Consider the following 20,774-nt stretch of genomic DNA (forward strand, 5'->3'; position numbering starts at 1 on the left):
ATGGTGGTTCAGCAGCTGAGACTGATACTCCAGGCTTTAGGAGTAATATAATTGAGCGGTAAAAGAAGATTTCTAGGATTGTAATTCAGATATTAATTTTATTAGTATTAATACAGCTACTCAGTCGGCAGTATTCATGCTACCATCGCATGGGTTAGTAGAGCCTAGAGGAAAATATGGCTTTCAGCCATTTTAGTTAAAAAGATCTATATATGAATACATCGTTACCTAAATACTATGCAGCAATACAGCTGGTAGCTTTGGCCATAGAATACTTTTTTTGCTGAGTTTTAAATCCTTTTGCTAACCAAGTTTCAATTGCACTTTATTGGTTTGGATATTACTAAACACTTTATTTCAAAAATATAATCGATAATTGAGAGATCGAGAACTTTAGAAAGTTAGCAAAAACAAATAACCATTTAAACACATTTCTTAACGAATTTATGTCGCTTATTTGGCCATGTACAGTTCCTGAAATGAATATATTTATTTCATCAGACACTATGTGTCTTAGGAGGTCAAGATTTGTATGCTTAATTCAAGATGGAGAGTAGTAATGTCAGTAATGCAATGCTGTTTCTATATATGCCAACGCATCTGTATAGTTTTTGCATGAATTTTTTTTGCTAATCGAATCTCATTCCACTTTACTGGTTTGGATGTTAAAAAACACTTTAAGTGTACATAGAAAGGATAATCCAGGCAACCCAGTGCAATCCCCAAGAGCATCTTATCGTATATATTGCATCCTTGGAATATTATTGATACAATAGTATAATATTCTAACTTAACTTTGGGCATGTCAAAACCCAGATTATTATAGAAAAATATTGATCTTTTAACAGTAATTAATCCTCCTTGATTAATTTCCTTTGCATGTGCTTTTATGATAGCCTACTAAGTGTTGGTTTTTACTTTTGAGATCTTCACGCACTGCATCTGACTTACTTAATAGACTTAATAGTTTTTAGGTTTCTAATGTTTTCTCAGGTGACTTGGTAATATTACGCTGTGGGAATTGTCATTGTAAGACATAGCTCGATGATAATATATATATAGGCTAAAATACTAGGTAGTTTTAATAGAGTGGTGGTACCAGTATAAGTGGAAACTCTTTTTGATGTCCACTCAATAGGGAATGTCTGCATAACAGAGTTTTGAATAAACAACAAAATATTGGTCAGGGGTTTACATACCCTTCAACCCTGACACCCAATGCATATGCATTAAATTATTATACAGGATTTACAGAATGAACTCAACATGTTGTGTGAGCGAGTCATTATTTATTTCATTTTAATTGAAACAAGTCATGTAATCTAAATCATGTCAAACTCAAATTTATGTATTGTTTCAACAGTTTATTCATTTATTATCTATCTCACGAACAATTTAGGGACATTTTATGGGGAAAGCAAAAAAATTTTTTATTAGCTTTAACACTTTTCTGAACAGCGGCTGTGAAAAATTGCATCCTTGTTCAACAAGATTGATTTTATTTGGATGTTTTCAATCCATCTCTACTACTAAGGTGTTGTCACTGATTGAAGTTAGTATTATATAAATGCCAGCTTACTTTTTGACCCCCATGACTAGCTGTTTACCTTCCTATAGCTAATCATCTATTTGTAAAATATTAATTTATAATAATTCAAATATAAAAAAATTTATATGTATATTGTTAGAGACAGCTATATGCTTGTTGTCAGTATTATTGTGACATCAGCTACACTATGACAAGTAAATCACAGATGCAGGCACTAGATAAACAATATGCAGCCACCATAAATTAACCCAGAATCACTTCATGCCTACTTGCAGCACTCTACTTGCAATATGCAACAGCTAGTTTAGGTCATTATTCTAAGCTTTAAAAAGCTTTAAAAATGCTTTTCATAACATCAATTGAAAACTTAACGTGAAGTTGTTGACATCAATGCGTTTTTGTACAATTTTGTACATATTTCGGAGCACCATTCATCAGAGGAAAATGGTCATATCTTTGAGGGACAATAACTGCTTTTATTTTTCCCTGAATTTTGAAGTAAATGTACATGTTATTCCTCCATTGAACTCATGTTGGACTGAATGTTTCAGAGTGGACCATTGTTTCAAGCAAGTTTAAAAAACAAATTATTCAACTTTACCACTCTGAGGTGGACTGAAAGCCTTACAGGTCTAGGGCCTAATTACAAGGCAACTGATAGATCAAATTAGAATTTGGAAGGTGATTTTTGTGGAGGGAGGAAAGCCAACAAACCCAGAGAAAAACCCTCAAAGCATAGAAGAGAACCAGTTCAAGGAACCAACAGACAAACTTTAATGGCCCTTGTCAAAATGGCAGCCACAAATTCAGTTGAATTAAAATTAAACTGAGAGAAAAACCATTTTTTATTAACTTTTAAAAGATAGAAGACATTAAAAGAGTAAAAATAAGGGGATCCCTTAATCCTGTTCAAATGGTGTTGAGGTTAGAATATCAAAATTTAGGAAATATGATTATATTTATGAACCATACCAACTATGCTAATTCTTTACTTCATTTGGTTTTTGATGGTTATGGCAATCAGTCATGATTTACACTATCAGTGTCATCCAGTATGAATCAGTTACCATGGTAACCTAGGATGAGTTGGTTAACTAGGCAACCAAACCCCATAGTAACACAGGGTACCCATCTTGGAATTGAACCTATCACGATTCTATAATGAATTGTGCAATATATTGTTTTATTTTTATTTTAATTGAATGTTTATTATAAAAAATACGTTTTGAAGTGGATTATCATTGAAGATAAATACAAGCTATGTTTATGTTCAATTTGAGGGCCAAATTATGCTAGATACTTTGTTTTTAATCATAAAATAAAATTTACAGTACCATAACTTTATTACTGGTATACCTGTGGTAGCTGTGTAAAATGTGTAAAATGCATTACGGCCTCCTTCAATAGGGATCTTGATTGGTTCAGACTTCGACATGATGAAAATGAGTTGTTTACGCATGATTGATACTGTCATAATCTAGACTGGCAGGGTCACATGAATTATCACCCTGATCATGATGCGTTTTAGTTGCAAACTCTCTCCTCCGGCCATTTTGTGATTTACTTTGTTGGTAGTTGTCGTTTTGAATTCTTCCCCACTGAGAAAATGACTGCCATTTTGGAAATGGCTAACATATTTTGACTCGTGCTTCATTGTGAAGCTTACTGTAGAGATCTTGCACTATTTACTCGTTAGAGAGTTAAATGTATAGTCAAAGATGAGCAAAAAACGAAGAGACTAACAAGTAATTACTGTATATGTTGGCTAACCCTTGCAAGAGCCTATTATTTGAGAAAATAGACAGAACTGAATGGAGACCAGTCTAAAAACATTTCTGAAGAAATTTGCATCTACAAATTCACTAATTCGACTGTGTAAATAAATAGTTTTCCAAGGAATAAATTGATTTCTTAGGACTTCAGCAGTCAGACTTTTTGCGACCTGATTTTGTTACGAGTTGGTCACTATGAGACACATGAACGTCGTCTCAGTAAACAACTGGGTAATTTGCATCAAGAATCAATCTCTTAGTTATAGAAACAAATAAAAACAAGCTAATTGATTTTTCTAATTGAATGTGTAGCAAAGCTTTGCTTATTATTTTGGCGGGTAAATGGACATTTTCTGAGTGTAATATATTTAGTTGAGTACAGTTTCATGACAGCTGGCAGGTTTGGGCAATTTGACAAATGGTGTGACATGCATAATGAAAAGAAATCATTCTTTTCTGTAAAAAACCGTTGAACAAAACCGCCAAAGTAGATTAACACAGAAATCACATCACATATTTCGATGTCGTTTTCCAATGCATGACACGCAATGCCTATCAACTTATCAACTGGTTTTTTTGGAAGCTCATCTCCTCCACTCCCTTCTTCCAGGTATCCCAGTCTACCCTGCCCTCAAGATCTTGTTTTAAGAGGCAAACATGTAATGACCTTTTACAGTTTTTTAATAATTATGTTTTATGACACTGCTGATCAGGCTTAAAAATAACAGGCTTTTTGACTTTAAATTTTTATTGTGTACTTTTATAAAGTTTTAGGATTTAGCATATCAACATTTCTTATCAACATTATAACATTTTCTTCTTGCTTGAATTTCTTGGAAATTATTGCCTCAATGATTTTTCTTTAATTATAGAATTTATTTATATTCCCTGTCAAGAATGTTTCTGGCAAAATAGACGTGATATTGAATTCCTTTAGCACTATTTGAATTTTGATTAAAAATGTGTAAATGAGGATAGAATATTTTTAAAAGGATTATGTGGATTAACAAATGCACCAGAAAAAAATAACAAACGTAATAAGGAATACTTGATCCCACATTGGATCTAGTTATCAATCAAGACTAGTAACCAATCAATTTGGTCAGGGTGTGCATGACATTACTGTTAATGAAGGATTTAGATAATTCCTGTGAGTATACAATTTATGAAACTATTACATCTATACACAGTAATTGATTTCAAATTAATGGTATTGAGAGATCTTCCTGTTTTGTTGTCTTTAAACATCTAAAATTTGAATGATATATTTCCTATATTCCCATTGATATTCTAACATCAATATTGGAAGTCAAATCAGGATTATTTAGGAATAGCTCTTGAACCACTCTTCATTATCTTTCTTGACAAAATAGTGCAACCAAGCAAATTGAAAAAAAAAGACTCTGGTTTGATTCACTTGAAAAGTATAGGTTTAGATTTTAATAAAAAGAAGGAGGAAAGGTTAGTGTCAGAGCAGATGTACAAAAAAAGATGTGATGACTGTTCTAGTGACAACTGGATACTGAACTGATCATGTTGGAACACAGCAAGTTTCCGCTATAAGCTACAGCAACTCCAACTTTTAAATATAGTTCAGATAATATATGTTCAATTTAGAATCAATAATTTATAATACATCTTTAGGACGAAAGGTTATGCATAATATTGTAAAATAAGAGCTATTAACCTTAAAGTTTCTTTGTTGTAGGTGTCATTTAATATTCAGTTGTTGTTTCATCTACATATATTTATTATTTTCCAAGCTTTCGAATCTTAGATCCATCATATCAGGGATTGTGGTGTTACAATATTGAAAAAATGACAAAATTGACCACATGTGAAGCCAGCGAAGCACATGTCAACTAATGAGATGCAGAATCAAGTCTGAGTTTAATAATACAGTGTAGTTCACAAATTAATAAACTGAAATGAAGAAATAATCAAAGAAACATAAAGTGTTTTAAGAATCCCAACTGGCAAGAAGGCAAACCAATTGGCTATTTACAAGAATGGTCGAGAAACTGAATCTGAACTAATCAGGAATCAGGACAAATACAGTCTCAGCTAGCGGGACTCCAACCCAGCACCAACTCTATGACCAATGCTATGACCACTCGACCGTACTGCCTCCTATAATCATTAGATATTATTAGTTATTATTGTTATCATTGTTATTATTGTTATTGCTATTGCTATTGCTATCCAGAAGATGGTTATTTCTGCACATCTAAAGACAGTGAGTTATTAGTATTTATGCACTTTGATTGTTATGTTTCAGGTCAGCATTTGATACAGCGTTGTGTCATAGTACAGAGGGATGAGAGGGGTTATGGTCTGACCGTTACCGGTGACAACCCAGTCTATGTCCAGTCTGTTAAGGATGGTTAGTACATATAATAATACATGATGATGATGATATAATTTTAAAAGCCTCTATCCAGGAACTGCTCTAGGCACTGTATATGAATTTAACAACAACGATGGATACAATGGAATTAAATAGGAATTTTAGATCATAATGATGAAAAATTAGCAAAATAATCAACTCAATCTTTGTTTCATTGCGGTCGCACCTAGCCCATAGTTAATCTAAAATGCCTTACGAATGTTTTATAAAGCTTTTCTGCTGCTTATATTTCTGTTATTGGTTTGACTTCAACTCTGGGCGTCTAGACCATGTATTATAAGCGATAGAACCATGTCTGAGCTGGGCGGCTTTAACTCAGGCATCCGAACACACAGGCGACTTCACTATAATTCCTTAGTTCAGGAGCTGAAACAGAAAAACATTGTCCAATATAAGAATGTACATGGTAATTAGCATTCTTAAAAGTAACAGATCATTAGATGAATGAAAACATCTTGACAGTTTATTTATAGAAATCAAATCAATCTTCCATAGTATACCTTTGGTACACATGTACAAATCTAAATCATCTTAATCTGTTGTAGATGGTGCTGCAAAGCGTGCAGGTGTTCAGGTCGGGGACCGAATCATCAAGGTATTAATAATATCCAATGTTAATACATATTAATGATTGCTCATGGGCCTTTCTTATTTGGCAATTATGTTAGATGTACAAATACATTTCCCCCTTTATAGCCTTTCATCAGAGTCAATTTCTCAGTTGAATAAAAATTGTGCTGTGTGATAAAGGTCAAAGGTATCAGATCTGTTTGTAACAAAGCATTTAGGTACTAACAGGAGTAAATATTTTGTGATTACAGGTCAATGGCACAGTCGTTACTTATTCCAATCATGTTGAAGTTGTTAAACTTATCAAATGTAAGTATCTTTTAAATATGTCTCGGCAGCAGTAGTGCACTTGCCTCTCACCTCTTGGATTTTGGGTTTGATTACAGGACTCTGTGTTACATGTAAAAAGTGTTATTGGGTCTAACCCTTGATTCAGGGGTTTTTCTTTAGTTGTCTATCCAACAGAAAACCCAACACTTCAAGATTCTAATGCAGTCTCTCAGTTAGACATGCCGTGACATTGATCAGTCTAGAGTTGGGTTGTTTTAGGGTTCAATTTATTTTAAATATGATTTTTTTTTTATTGCAGCTGGTTCATATGTTGCTCTTACTCTACTTGGTAGGCCCCCAGCCACTTCACTATCCACTGGTAGGTTTACAGTCCTGACCACTTTAACCAAATTAAAAATTGAACTTCCTGTAGCATAAGGAAGTTAAAAACCTTTTAGTGAGAACATTGATGGCAAGGAAAATATGGGAAATATGTATATATGTATCTGTCTATCTATGTATATGTATGTGCATGTGCATGTGTATTTATTTATTTATTCAACTTTGCCTCCAGTTCAAAATACGAGGGGGAAAAATTATGAAGTCACAGTGTTTTGTTAATACACTTGGTAGCAGCACGTTAAAGGAATAAGGAGACAATGAGTAGAATCATATTTTAAACAAATTGATGTATTATATTCTTGATGTTCTTAATGTATATGCAAACCTAACATCCTTAACAGTGGTTCTAATTGTCTAGATATAATAATGTCTTGGTAGGTTGGGGTGCAGTGTACAGTGTATATTTAGGCAGATAATAATCACTATAGTATATACAGTAGCCAGGTAGGTTAGTTAGGTTGTTACAAAAAGTGGGGTTTTAGTTTGGATTTTGCTTTTGGTTAAAGACACTTGAAGAGCCTTCCAACAGTTTTTTTAGTGCTCAACCGATCAACTTTGGATGGCCCTAACTCTTTTTGCAAGCACCTATACTTTTGAAATTTCACCCACGTACTGGATATGAAGAATAAAGTTTCTAATGAAGTGCATTTCATTGGAGTCCGAGTTACCATAGCAACGAACAGTGACATTTTGTATTAGCAGCAATTTTACACCTTATTTGATCTAAACTTTTAAAATGACATTACTCTTTTGCAATAGCGTTGTATCCTTTAATTTTATTATTATTATTATTATTATTTAGAATTATTTTATCAGTACATTATATAGTTTTTCTATTGGATGAATTCTTACATATATATATATTTATTTATTTATTTAAATTTGCATAGAGTTTCTTTAGTCATTATAAATTGTTATCAGATATAAAGTGTTATATATATTGAGTTATATTAATTTTCCCCTAAAATTTTCCTCTTAAATTCACAATTTGTTCTGAAGTTAACATCTTTACAAACTTCAATCTCTGTACAGTAAGTGGGTTGAAATTTCAAAATTGTGGTTGCTTGCATAAATAAAGAGCTACGGCCGTCCAAAGTTGACAGGTTGAGTACTATATAAACTGTGGGAAGCCTCCATAATTTAAGAAGCCAAATAGAAATTAGTAGCAAATGTGAAAAGTTTCATCCTCCCTCCATAAACTTTAACGTGCGAGTTGTGGGTTGTGTACATAAAATAGTAAATGTAGTGGCAGTGAGTGTGAGAGTTAAAGGAGGCCCACATCAGCAAAAGCTGCCAAAATAATCAGCCTGCTCTTACAAATAAAAGATTATCATTATGATAATTATCATTGTGGTAATATTTAAGAGTTTTACATCTATGTTATGGAAATCTTGTACATAAAAATATCAATCTCAAAAAATGTAAATTTTATTTTTCATTTCTATTTCAGAAACAAATTCTTCTGCTTCACATCAAATAATCCCAAGAGATCAGGTACCTCCCTCCTCTCCTCCTGTAAGTACAGTTTGCAAATGTATCCCACTAACATATTTAGCCATTCTTATGTGTTGCATTGTTCTTTAAAAGTCTACCAGAGATCACTGTCAAGATGACAAGACTCAATCTGTTGAGCGTGTGCTTTTTCAAGAACAGGCATTTTATGAGGTAACTGTTTCATGTGACTCATGTCAACACTATATTATGTATTCTCAACAATTCTTATTTTAAACATTCAGTATCTAATCACAAGTATGCACTCCAGATTATAGTTGATGTAACATTTGATTTGCAGCAAACTAGAGAGGAATATATGAAAAATCCATCGGAAAAACTGCAGAAACAGGTAAAAAAGCAAGTTTCACCTTTAGCAACTACATTCATATTTCTCTAGCTTTTTATATGTTGATAAATAACTTGATGTTTAGTAATGTGTTGTCTATTTCAGCTTGCAGAGTCTACTACACGTATTAAAGCTTTTGGTGCAGAACTTGCTGCTCTTACTGGAAAAGATTACTCTATGGTAAATAATGTTGTTGTGACACTGTTATACATATTCTAGAGAAAAACTTATAAGTTTTGATACTGTTACAATAGCTACCATTCCCAACAATTTGATTGGATAAGCAGTAACTTATGGACACTGATAATCGTTGATGCTGTTACCATAACTACTACTTGAATCTTGTTCCACATTATTACCTGAGGTAATAAAATCTGCAAATGGTGAGACCTTTACATGGCTCAGATTACCACATAAAATAGTAGTTCCATCTTTCTACATTATCTAACCCTGCTGAGTGGGACGTGGAAGAACCGCTGAGGAAAGTAAAAAACCCTGGTAGTGATCACCCTTAAAGTCTGACCTTTACTAAAAAATTCTTACTGGGTTGGTTGTGGAATCAGAATAGAGATTTTGAGGAAGCTGGAAATTGTTGCAATGGGACCCTGGGACCTATTATGTAGCACCAACCTGCAGCCAAAATCTCTAATAATCACATGCCATTCACATTTTGTTATTGGATTGTTATTTTTAGCCATCAGCTGGGTCTCAATCTGCGCCTCCAGGCCAAACACAAAACCCGATTTTCAGATCTGCATCCATGTCTGATTCAGAATGGATAGGAAAAATGAAGAGCAATATCCCCAATGAAAATTCAGATGCTGATAAATTTGTCCCTCCCTTCCCTCCTGAGCGCAAGTACAAAACAGATCAGATCAAAGTAAGTTGGACTGATTTTCTTCTTCTTTTGTTTTATTCCTCCTTGTTTATTTCATGCTACTCATAAAATGGTAACCAATGTTTTCAACCCACAGTCTTTTTGATCCAAGTTTTTTTCGATCCAAGTGTTTTAGGTCCACCCTAAATACACATTCAATGCGTATATATATATATATATATATATATATATATACATTTGATGCACATGACATACTCTCGATCCACGTATGTTAATCAAGTATATGTAGCCTCAGGGATAAAATGCAGACTACCTGTCAAGCTGTGATTACAAGATGCTACATTCATCATTTCTACTTATAGAAGCTACGATGGAACTACTTTGAAGTATATTTATCAAACATTCTTTTGACCATTTTGGTGACAACTCTTGCATCAAAGCAAGCAAAACGATTTGTCAGCATTCAACGTTCTTTGTTGATCACTCTGTGACTCGAAATATGAACTTCCACTGAAAGGCTATGTTACATTCAAGACACAATTAAATGAATGAACCTGCCAGTTTCATTGACGATTCGTAACACTCTTGTTGAAACACAGGTATTTGTTTGCGTCTAAAGGTTTTTTTTTGACTTTCTGATATTCCTTCACTTGGTTTCCTTCACTTTATTGACTAGGAGACTAATATTCATTAAGGTAGAAAACAATTTTTTGGCTAAAGACTTGCCATTGGAAGTGAAAATTGGGATTAAAAACATTAAACCAGAAACGAAAATACTTTGTAAGCAACGAAACATATCTCACATGAGCAAACACTATGCTTTGTTCACTCATTGAAACTTCTGTAATATTTCTGAAAGAAAACACTGTTAAGTGATGCCTAAATATCTATAAAATATGTCATAACTGTGTTGGATCAAATGTGTATGTATGTGGATCAAATGTATAATATATATATATATATATAGGTGGATCAAATGTATATTTAGGTGGATTGAAATCAAATGAAGAGACCTACATGTAGATGGAAAAGACTGGATTGAAAAGACCGGTATGCAATGAAACAAGTTGACAAGCCAAACGGTATTAGAAAGGTTATACATTAAGTTCTACATTAACTCTACTAATCACCAGGAAAGTTTCTATCTATTAGCTAATTTATGATTGATAATTGCTTTAATGATCTACAGTCCAAGCTCATTGACAATAAATCAGCTTCTAAGTCAACTAAGTCCAGGACACTTCCTGGGAGATTACGCAAAAAACCTGCCACATTAGTGAGTATACTAACATTACTGACTAATAACAACTTGCACCTATATTCTAATTACTAACTAATTATTAACTGCCATTAAGTTTTGTTTGTAATTGCTGGCAAGCACATTTCTTGCAATATCATCTAAAATGAATGAATTAAATGTAGTAAAACAACTCTGAGCTCTTGATTTCTATTCCCAGAACTATAGCTTTTTCTGGTCACTATTTCAATGATTAGGAATGATGATGTTATATATTGATAATGAGAATGACTATGATGATGATCACATTAATGCATGTTGAATTCTTAGCATGACATATCTAAATCAATGATAAACACAAAGTTACTCACTATAATCTAGAGCTAGTGATGTATCTGGAAATCACTACATATTATCTTCTTAATTACTACACTAAAGCAACTTTAAACTTGAATTTTAAGACAACAATCCAGAGGGTAATGTCTGCAACAGTTTTCATGTAATGTCCACAATACATTGTTTTATACACTGTGTTGCACACACAATCCCAAATAATAATCTTGGGGGGGGGTCACATAGTAGACAATTTTAGTTCCTAAAAATATTAGAAAATATATTTGCTTACTTTAAACAACTAAATATTAACAGGAATTTACAAACATTTGGTTGTTCTTTTTATGTACTATCTGCAAAAACCTTCTAAAAAAGTATAAATTATTGCTGAACTTAACTACCTGATAAAGTTTGTTTGTTCTTGGAGAATGTTCAATAGACCATTTTAAACTGATCACCTAAGCACAAACAAATCATTAATCAGTTACTTTTGTTGTCTACAAGTTAACCAATTTATAGTTACACTACGAGAATCCATAGATTCAATCTTAATTTTGGATTTCCTAATTCAAAAGATAAGGATAATAGGATAAGGAGAAATTATCATTGATAATTTATTGTCAGTTTCTTATGCCTAACTTCACAGCAATTTCACAATCAGTATGTTCACGAATTTTTAAATGACTCATTACAGTGCGAATCGTACCTAGGTACCATGGTACCTAGAAATATTTCAAGAATGTTTAATCAGCCAATCAGAAGCATTATATTTATCTGTCCGTTAACTTGTGGTCATAAAGTCAATTCTGATTGGCCAAAGAAAAATAGAACATTCCTAAAATATTTCTACGTGCGCACAGTTTTTGGATTTGCACTATAAATGTTTTTCTTATCATCTCTACCTCTTTATTGGTAACCAATCATTGTCATAATGTGAGACAGAAACTTCCTTAATATCCCAACTCACATACTACTACAATATTTTATGCAATTGGATAGTATGTGCATATATGAATGACTTTAACACTTTGCATATAAGAAACCAATTTATCATATGATTATCCATAAAATACCTATATTTCTCCTTTTCGAAAAACTGATATTTTCACATGTGAAAATAACATGTTATTTTCACATGTGAAAATATCGTTACCATGTGTAATGAAGCTATTAGTTTATGAATAAAATTTTTTTATATAATAAAAAAAGCTTATTAAGTTGATTTTATGGATAAATATATAATGAACAGAATATTACATGGGCGCTTGGAGATACGAAATTTATCTTCTCGTGTTGAAAATCTCTCACTCGTTCACTGCACTCACTTGTGAGAGATCTTTTCAACACTCGAAGATAAATTTCGTATCTCCACGCGCCCATGTAATATCCTCTATATATTCCATGTGTACATGATTGCAGCACTTGACTTGCATTATGCAAACACTGTTTATAGAATATCAATGCTTCTTCAACAAACATGGCTTGGTCATTAACAATGCTGCAAAAAACTGCTAATAAACCTCTTAATAATAATGTAACGAAGCTACCCATACATGCCATCATATGTCCCAACTTTACAGTGTACAGAACCACCTCCCAGTCATCATGTACGCCAGCATTCTAGTCCTGAAGCATTTTTCCGTGCTGAAGGAGAGGAAAACTCTGGGACTTCTAGAAAGAAATCAAGAGGCAAGAAGTATAGTGTTGAAGAATTGTCAAGTGCTGGTGCCGCAGGACTGCATCCTCCCTCCTCACCTTCATTTCTTAAGAGAGCTTTGCTGAATAGAAGGGTTGGTTATCCTTTTGTCAAGAATCTAACTGCTGTATATTAATACACCCTAAGTGCTGCTTGCATCCAGTCGACAGAAATGTACCCTTAGCTAAGGCATTCACAGCTGCTATAAACTATAGATGCTACTTTAAATCAATTCTGATCAACTTGTTGGTAAATCGAAATACTCACTTCATTGCACTTTTATGTATTTTATTTGTATCTTGTGTGTTTATCAAATTATTAAAAGAAGGTAAAATTATAAAGGCCATCATTACATCAAAACATTGTGTAGGTTTACAAGGACCCTTTACAATCGATTTTTATTTGAAAAGCAAAAATACGGAAAAGTTTACTTCAGAACTTTTCCTCTGATGAGATATTAGTTGGAAAAAAAGTACCAGAAAAAAACAAGACTGTAACAATCTCTATAAGAGGTTTACTTTTGATATACTTGTATATATATGTAAGAGGATCATAGTTTATGCATGCAGCCATATGCAAAAACTTCGCCCTTATGTGCATATATATGTAGTAACCACCGATAATTTCGCCTATTCATTATTTTAATTACTGAAGTTCACCTACAGTATGTATGAGTTTCGCCTACTGAAGTTCACCTATGTATCAAATGCGTTGTAAAACCTATGTTATTATTTATATGCACCTGTGTTATTGTATCTACTGTTTGCACTCATAACAGCTTGTCTGAATAGATGCTGTATAATAATCACTGCACATTTAGTGTAATATGGAGGTAGTAGTTCAATTAGAGCAGCATTTATAACTTTTGTATAACTGTAAAAAGGTTCTTTGTATTCAAAAGTGCCATATGGTAACTGGTATGGTGCAGTGTCCAAGTAATCTGATAGAATGACCAGTGATTTTATGTGTTTTGACTAGTTTAACAGTGCTGTTTGCTGTGATGTCTTACAGTTATGCAAAATTACTCTATCCAGTCATCATACTGCCAAATGTAGGATTTGAGTAATGCTAAGAATCTTCTATTTCTTTAGTCACCAGCTTTGCCTCCATCATGGAATTCGGAGCTATCAGACAAAAGGACAAGAAATGGCTCCTCACCAACACCAAGTACTGGAGATGTTGAGCCAGTGGAGAAAAAAGAACGCAGTGATACAGTACTCTCTAATGAGGATGAACCTGTTTTCACTTCAAGTAGTGACCCAACTGTGCCTAAAAGTGAAGGAGCAAGGCAGATGCAGATCTTTTGTCCTGATGAGGAGGAATTCCTTTCTGATGAAGAGGTAATAATTATTGGGTTGCCTTCGACAAGCAGTCTTAAAATATCTTCAATACTTCTTTCTTTTCGACAAAATGAAAAATTGTGCAATACTACCCAGTTTAGACATGTGATACAAATATCCCATGCGTAGTCTGGTAATATATTATGCATGTGAAAGATGTCGATCAATGTGACTATGTTAACAAAGTGATTGACTGGAGTTGGGGCTGTGAATCACATGTCCCAAATTGATGTCTATGCATGATCATTCTTGTTAGCTGCTGAGGTATTTCAAGGCTCCACGAAGGGGTTAGAAATTAATTGGGGAGTAAAGCAAGATTTAAAAAAATTCCAATGTCATGAAAGGATCTTATTTTTATTTGTCTACTCTAGGTATAAACGAAATTGTTCTTTTCTGCGAAACATTCCATTATCTTTTGGCTAGCATTACAAACTTGTTCAGCTCTAGGCCTGCTCACAATACAGACAACCCAGGGACAAATATAAGGCATTTTGTTTACCTTACTTAACCTTTCAAGTAGATTTCAAATCAAGAGCGGATCCAGGGGGGGCAAAGGTGGGCTGAAGCCCCCCCCCCCCCCCCACTTCAGCAAAAAACAAAACAAAACTGAAGAATTAGGTGCTTTTTTATCGTTTTCTGTTGTGTTGACAAAAGAAACTCAATTAGCCCACCCCCCTAAACTCAATTAGCCCCCTCACCCCCTAAACTTTCCGCCCTTGCAAATGTATGCAGAATATTTTGAACCCTTGCTATTCAAATGCAAGGAAAAGTGACTAACCATCTATTGTATATATTTCATTGCAGATTGGAGAAGATCACGGTCCATTCAATGAACTTGAGTTGCTGAAAAACAAACCTGGTGTGTACTAAATGAAATGAACCTATCAAAAGCTGTGATATATGCTTGTAAAGTTTCTCCAAGTTCTACAGTTCCTAGACGTCTCTATTTCTTATATATATTCAAATAGCACCTATACCTAAAAAATGACTATATACTTGTATTTTTTGTTTTATTCCAGCACATTTAGCTGTATTCCTTCATTATCTGATATCTAATAGTGATCCAAGCAGTTTGGTATGTTTTAATGTCACACTTTTGCTGTTCCTATTTTTACTTTTTTTTCCTACTCTTATATGCATATTCTTTTTATATATATTTTAATTTCTTTTACGACTATCACTTCCTGTGAGGGGAACTACCGCGAGATTCACTCCACACACACTATCACAACATTCACTATTTAAAACACATGACACTCACCTCACGTTGATTTTCTCATGGCAAGGGAGAGAGCAACATGTCAAACAAACTCAACTCGCATATGTGGTTTAATTAAGAATCAAACCTGCGACCCCAGACATGAACTAAGAGACAGAACCCATGACCCCAGGCAGTGTTGTGAAAATATACCACCAACTATTATTCCTTTTACTATATTCCTGTTCTTGTTGCTTACAGTATGTGATAGTAATATTTATTTTTTGTACAGTTCTTCTGGTTGGTAACAGACTCTCATAGAGAAGGCAATTTCAAAGAAATGAGAAAATGGTCATATGAAATATATTCCACCTTCCTGGCCGACAAAGCAGTGAGTGTTATTGGCTTATTATAATAGACCCTTTTAGGTTGGGCATAATGTTTTCCCATTTCATTCCCTTGAGTAGAATTACTTTATTGAACAGTTCTGCATGATATAAAGCACATGAATATGGATCTAACTCAAATGAAGAATAATAATCTCAAGAAAATTACACATGGTCTGAAATGGGGGAAATACACCCAAGCAAAAAATAAAAACTTTAGTCACATGACAGACTGGCCATTATATGTGAGTAGAGTTGCCTGTTGGTTCTCTCCTGTGCTTTGAGGGTTTTTCTCCATTTTTTTTGGGTTTTGCTCCCTCTGCAAAAATCTTCTTCTAATTTCCAATGTTATCAAGGAATGAGGTCCACAGGTCTGTTAGTTACTGGTATTTTTAGTGCTGTCCTCGTAAAAAAAAACAAGGGCCATTCACTTTGCTATTGGTTTAAATTAGACCAACTTGAAAAATAGTTGCTTGAGAATAAACTTGATAGACTTGTTTATATATTTTCTTTAAAGCCTCTAAAAGTAGATGTTGACAAGGGTATTGTACAAGCTATTGGTAAGTTGATATCTATCAAAGATAAACAAAGGGACACGCAGTTCATGGTTTAAATATTCCTGTCATCTGTTAATCATTGCAGAGGTTACATTAGGTAAAGAGTGCAGTGAAGAGTGCCTAAGAAATCTTTTTATACCAGCAAGGTAAACATATTATTCAGTTGATATATGACATATAGTTCATTAGTAACTCATTGTTGATCTGTTATTGGTTAGGTCCGCATGTACCACTGAAATCAATGAACAGCTGGCAGATTTTCGGAGCAAGAGAGCTCTTGGCCTCGGCAGTCTGTTTGGTGATAATCAACTTGAAGGTAGTTATTGCTGATTCACTTAATTTGGCTGTTTAATTCTTTTGTCTGCCTGCCTGCCTGCCTGCCTGCCTGCTTAATACTTTGTGTTATTTTACAGATGAGAACATGGACAGAAGTAAAGAAATGAGAGTTGTAGAACAAACATTAATGCATCACTTGGAGAATTCATGGTAGGAATTATTCTTCTAGGTCTCTTTTTTATGTAAAAAATGTATCAATATCATTTCTGGTTTATTCCAATAACTTTGTCTGATCAGCTGGTTACACCTGTTTGAGGTAGTCACTTTCCTCTCATCTCTGGGGTGTAAGGTTCATTTCCTGAACTTGGCATCAAATATGGGTTGGTCTCTTCCTTGATTCAAGGGTTTTTTCTCCAGGTTCTCCAGCTTTCCTCCCTTAGCAGACACAACAGACTAAATTCCAATTCGATCTGTGAGTAAGCTTTATCTTCACTTTGAACTGTCTAGAGTCATTGTGAGGAAAAAGTGATACCAGAGACGCATATGGTGCATAAATTAAAATGCTACACCACTGACCAATGAAATTGCTGCTCATAGCCTTGATATGTTACTTATCATGTTTTATTAGGGTTGAAATGGATTCCACTGATCCAAAAACTGGAGCTGCAGATTATGATAGACAGTGAGTAACCACGGCAACTGTGCCATTTATATATTGGATGAGATATCCAGTACTTTTGCTATCATAATTTCACTACCAATCATGGGATTTTTGCTACCATGTAAAAGTCATAAGAGAGACTCAATCTTAGTTTGATTGGTCGTATTGTGTCATGGTTGTCAAAAAATTATTCTACACTCTTTACAAATGGTTTTATGAAGCTTTCATGCAGTGTAATAATTTTTCTTGTGTTATTGTTTGCAATTCCTTTTGGTAGTGAACAAACGTTGACATGGTAGCAAAAATACTGTGATTCTTGGATGACTTATTGAACATCAATTTGCTTATCAATACAATGACTGCATTTGTTCTTTAGTTCTGCCATGGCTTCTGCTTTGACCACATTCATGAAGCAAGTAGGAGTGACCATCAAGGTAAATCATTCAGCAAAGGATAACAAAGGACATTAAATGATATAAAGACCTAATTGTTAGACTGTTATGACATTGTAAAGGTGTTTGTAGGTTGGAATGGCTAGTGACTAGCATGTTTACTGTTCTACTTACAAATTATCTAATAATGGCACACCTCAATGATGGCATAGCAATAACCTTAGACTATTAGTTTGGGATATTAAGGTGTTAATCTGTAATATGACACTGATATCACTGAAATACTTACTGGAACTCCAAACTCTTGCTTGCTTCACAGCGGTTCTGAATCACACACTTGAAATCATGAATCATGAATAGTTGAACAAAACATTCTATTGCCCATGAAGTTTGAAAATTCTTAGAAATAATCAATTAGAAATCATCACTACAGTATCTTTTCAACTTGAAATCCTTGTGTACAACTACAGTGAATGTATATTTCTAGTTTGGCTGTGTTGAATCACAGCAGTCAATGAAATAGAGCATGCGTAGACATAAACTTCTTTCAAGTGATCCGCTCACTCTTCCTTCTCACTTGGCAACATGGGGATATTGATTGACAGCTAGCACATGCTATTTGTTTGGATCGTAGACTAGAACCCTATAGCAGAAGCTTGCAAAGGTCTCTTGGGTAAGGTCCTGAAGACTCCTGGGTATTATTGTACAACATGTCCATTTTGTCGGAGAGGGACCAGAAATTTTTTTTGTATGCCTGGTTTTCCACAGGTAACCCGGTAATTAAGGCCCTATAGTTATAATTATGACTGAAATACTTATAATATGATTGCATAATAGTCTGAGTATTGCTGTACGATATCACAATTTTAATTATTGTTTCTTTCTAACAGGCTGGATCAGTCTATGGGAATATCCTAGAAAAATGCTCAAGTTTTACTCAGAAAGAAGGAAAATCATTATTCAAAATCAAGCAAAGTAAACGGGTAAGAGAAATAGTTTGAAAATCTATATCATAATACGTAAACCAGTCCCCATCGGTATGGAAAAATAGGGATACAGGCAAGGGCACAGTCATTAGCATATGGCATAAAAAACCTTCATAGCCTCAAGAAGCTGCACTCAAACTATGAAACAGTAGTCCAGTCGTCAATCTACGACTTTTTGGGGGTCCAGTTCAAACTAATTGCAATAATTTCTTACTGCTATTATGTCAGGAGAGGTGTCCTAAATAACATACTAAAAATCCCAAAAAATTCCCTTCAGTGGAAAATCCTGAAAAATTGAATTAAAGATTTTGATGTCTCACCACAGGGCTCCCACATCATTAAGAACAACAAGCTGTTGTTTGCTGTCAATGCAGTGGCAGACCTAATTAATTTCACCCTTATACTGAACTCCTGAAGATTGGTCTAAGATCCAAAAGCTTGAAAACAAATAATATTAAATGTAAAAGAAACAACAGTAGAGTGAAGTCACTAAACCCGTGCAATAGACATTAGACTATACACATTAGTAGAACCTAATTCCATTGTTTTCTTTTGTGTCTATTTAACTAGAATGAAGTCACTAAACCCGTGAACTAGATATAGACTAATACACATTAGTAGACCCTAATTCCATAGTCTGCTTTTGTGTCTATTTGACTAGAGTGAAGTCACTAAACCCGTGAACTAGATATAGACTAATACACATTAGTAGAACCTAATTCCATAGTCTGCTTTTGTGTCTATTTGACTAGAGTAAAGTCACTAAACCCGTGCAATAGATATTAGACTAATACACATTAGTAGACCCTAATTCCATTGTTTTCTTTTGTGTCTATTTGACTATTATATGTGGACTAATAATTTTTATTTCACGGGTTAAATGCCTTCACTCTATTATGAAATGATGATACGTACATACAAAGAAATCATAAGTTAACTTAAATGTCCATTTGTTTGTCAGGTCAAGAACCATCATCTGGTTAGTACACACTATACTAATGTGACATATTGTAACAAGTGTTTTGGATTACTTTGGGGAATTGGTGATCAAGGCTACCAGTGTACAGGTAAACACTAACACACTGTTGATCTAAGTCTTGTTGTTGTTCATAGTTCTAGGGGGTTGGTATCATGTAGACTATTACACCATATTCTTTGTATATGTCAATGTATCGAACCATTGGAACAAAATAATTAAGGAATAAGGTAATCATATTCTTTTATGTGTTATTTATGTGTACTGTTGTGATTGCATGTGATGATGGCAGTATGTGAATACAATGTACACAAGGCTTGTTATGAAGCAATAGAAGAAACCTGCCCAGGACCAAAGAAGAGAAAGGTAAACCACACATTTTTCCATATTAATACACATTTTCTTTTTTCTTTTTTCTTTTTTCTTTTTTCTTTTCTTTTCTTTTTTTTTTTAACACAATATTTGAAAAGTGGCGGATTAAACAACACAGTTTTAAATCTGTAATGACATATTTTGAGGAAACCATTTTGAAATAGTAAACATGGTGCATTCTGGTCTAGCTTGGGTACAGCAACACTATAATTTATGAGGAATGATAAACAAAAGATGCACTTTGTTTGTCATACTCTAAAGAGGCCTTTGCTCCAGTGAAAATAGACAGTTAGCAGGCACAAACTACAAGAGAAAATCTCATTCAGTTATTTGCTTTGCTTACTTGCCTTACAGAGAGGTTTGTTGTTGTTGTGGGAAAAAACAGTAGAAATCATTTTCTTTTCGAAACAAAATTTCTTGTCATTCAAAACTATTACATTGTTCCAGGGCTTCCCTGAATCCCCTTTATTACCATCATTTTTATTATCCCCACCAATGTTGCTATAACAGTTTGTCTTTTTTTTATTATCAGAAGGCAAATGGTGGAACATCAATGAAAAGAACTGTTATTGCAAAAAGACAACCCACCAATGCTGAAGGTACTCACAACACTTTTTGGGACTACAATAAAAAACAATGCAAAGAACTATTTGTGTATAGACTTATTAATAATAAAAATGATAATAATTATGATATAATAGTAATAAATTATGCGT

At 33.8% G+C, this 20,774-nt stretch overlaps 1 protein-coding gene across 9 annotated transcripts in view; it reads left to right on the forward strand.

Moving 5' to 3' along the window:
• LOC116302491 (rho guanine nucleotide exchange factor 12) overlaps positions 1–20,774 on the forward strand; it is a 46,927-nt gene that overhangs the window by 2,807 nt on the left and 23,346 nt on the right. For 5 of the 9 annotated variants that reach the window (XM_089033974.1, XM_089033969.1, XM_089033970.1 and 2 more), the window contains exons 3-27: positions 5,600–5,704; positions 6,274–6,323; positions 6,550–6,607; positions 6,888–6,947; positions 8,421–8,485; positions 8,558–8,635; positions 8,763–8,813; positions 8,916–8,990; positions 9,505–9,690; positions 10,838–10,924; positions 12,799–13,008; positions 14,006–14,254; positions 15,059–15,113; positions 15,274–15,329; positions 15,745–15,843; positions 16,356–16,398; positions 16,481–16,541; positions 16,614–16,711; positions 16,809–16,881; positions 17,300–17,353; positions 17,709–17,766; positions 18,615–18,707; positions 19,672–19,777; positions 19,979–20,052; positions 20,591–20,657. In XM_089033974.1, the coding sequence (XP_088890100.1) occupies positions 5,600–5,704; positions 6,274–6,323; positions 6,550–6,607; positions 6,888–6,947; positions 8,421–8,485; positions 8,558–8,635; positions 8,763–8,813; positions 8,916–8,990; positions 9,505–9,690; positions 10,838–10,924; positions 12,799–13,008; positions 14,006–14,254; positions 15,059–15,113; positions 15,274–15,329; positions 15,745–15,843; positions 16,356–16,398; positions 16,481–16,541; positions 16,614–16,711; positions 16,809–16,881; positions 17,300–17,353; positions 17,709–17,766; positions 18,615–18,707; positions 19,672–19,777; positions 19,979–20,052; positions 20,591–20,657 (2,211 nt within the window). The remainder of the gene's footprint in view (positions 1–5,599; positions 5,705–6,273; positions 6,324–6,549; positions 6,608–6,887; positions 6,948–8,420; positions 8,486–8,557; positions 8,636–8,762; positions 8,814–8,915; positions 8,991–9,504; positions 9,691–10,837; positions 10,925–12,798; positions 13,009–14,005; positions 14,255–15,058; positions 15,114–15,273; positions 15,330–15,744; positions 15,844–16,355; positions 16,399–16,480; positions 16,542–16,613; positions 16,712–16,808; positions 16,882–17,299; positions 17,354–17,708; positions 17,767–18,614; positions 18,708–19,671; positions 19,778–19,978; positions 20,053–20,590; positions 20,658–20,774) is intronic. The other 4 variants (XM_089033972.1, XM_089033976.1, XM_089033977.1 and 1 more) reach the window with 4 other exon arrangements.

The sequence above is a fragment of the Actinia tenebrosa genome, unplaced genomic scaffold (assembly GCF_029948245.1).
Source record: "Actinia tenebrosa isolate PJP-AT-01 unplaced genomic scaffold, QUT_ActTen_1.0 PGA_scaffold2__45_contigs__length_23673736, whole genome shotgun sequence".
NCBI lineage: Eukaryota > Metazoa > Cnidaria > Anthozoa > Actiniaria > Actiniidae > Actinia > Actinia tenebrosa.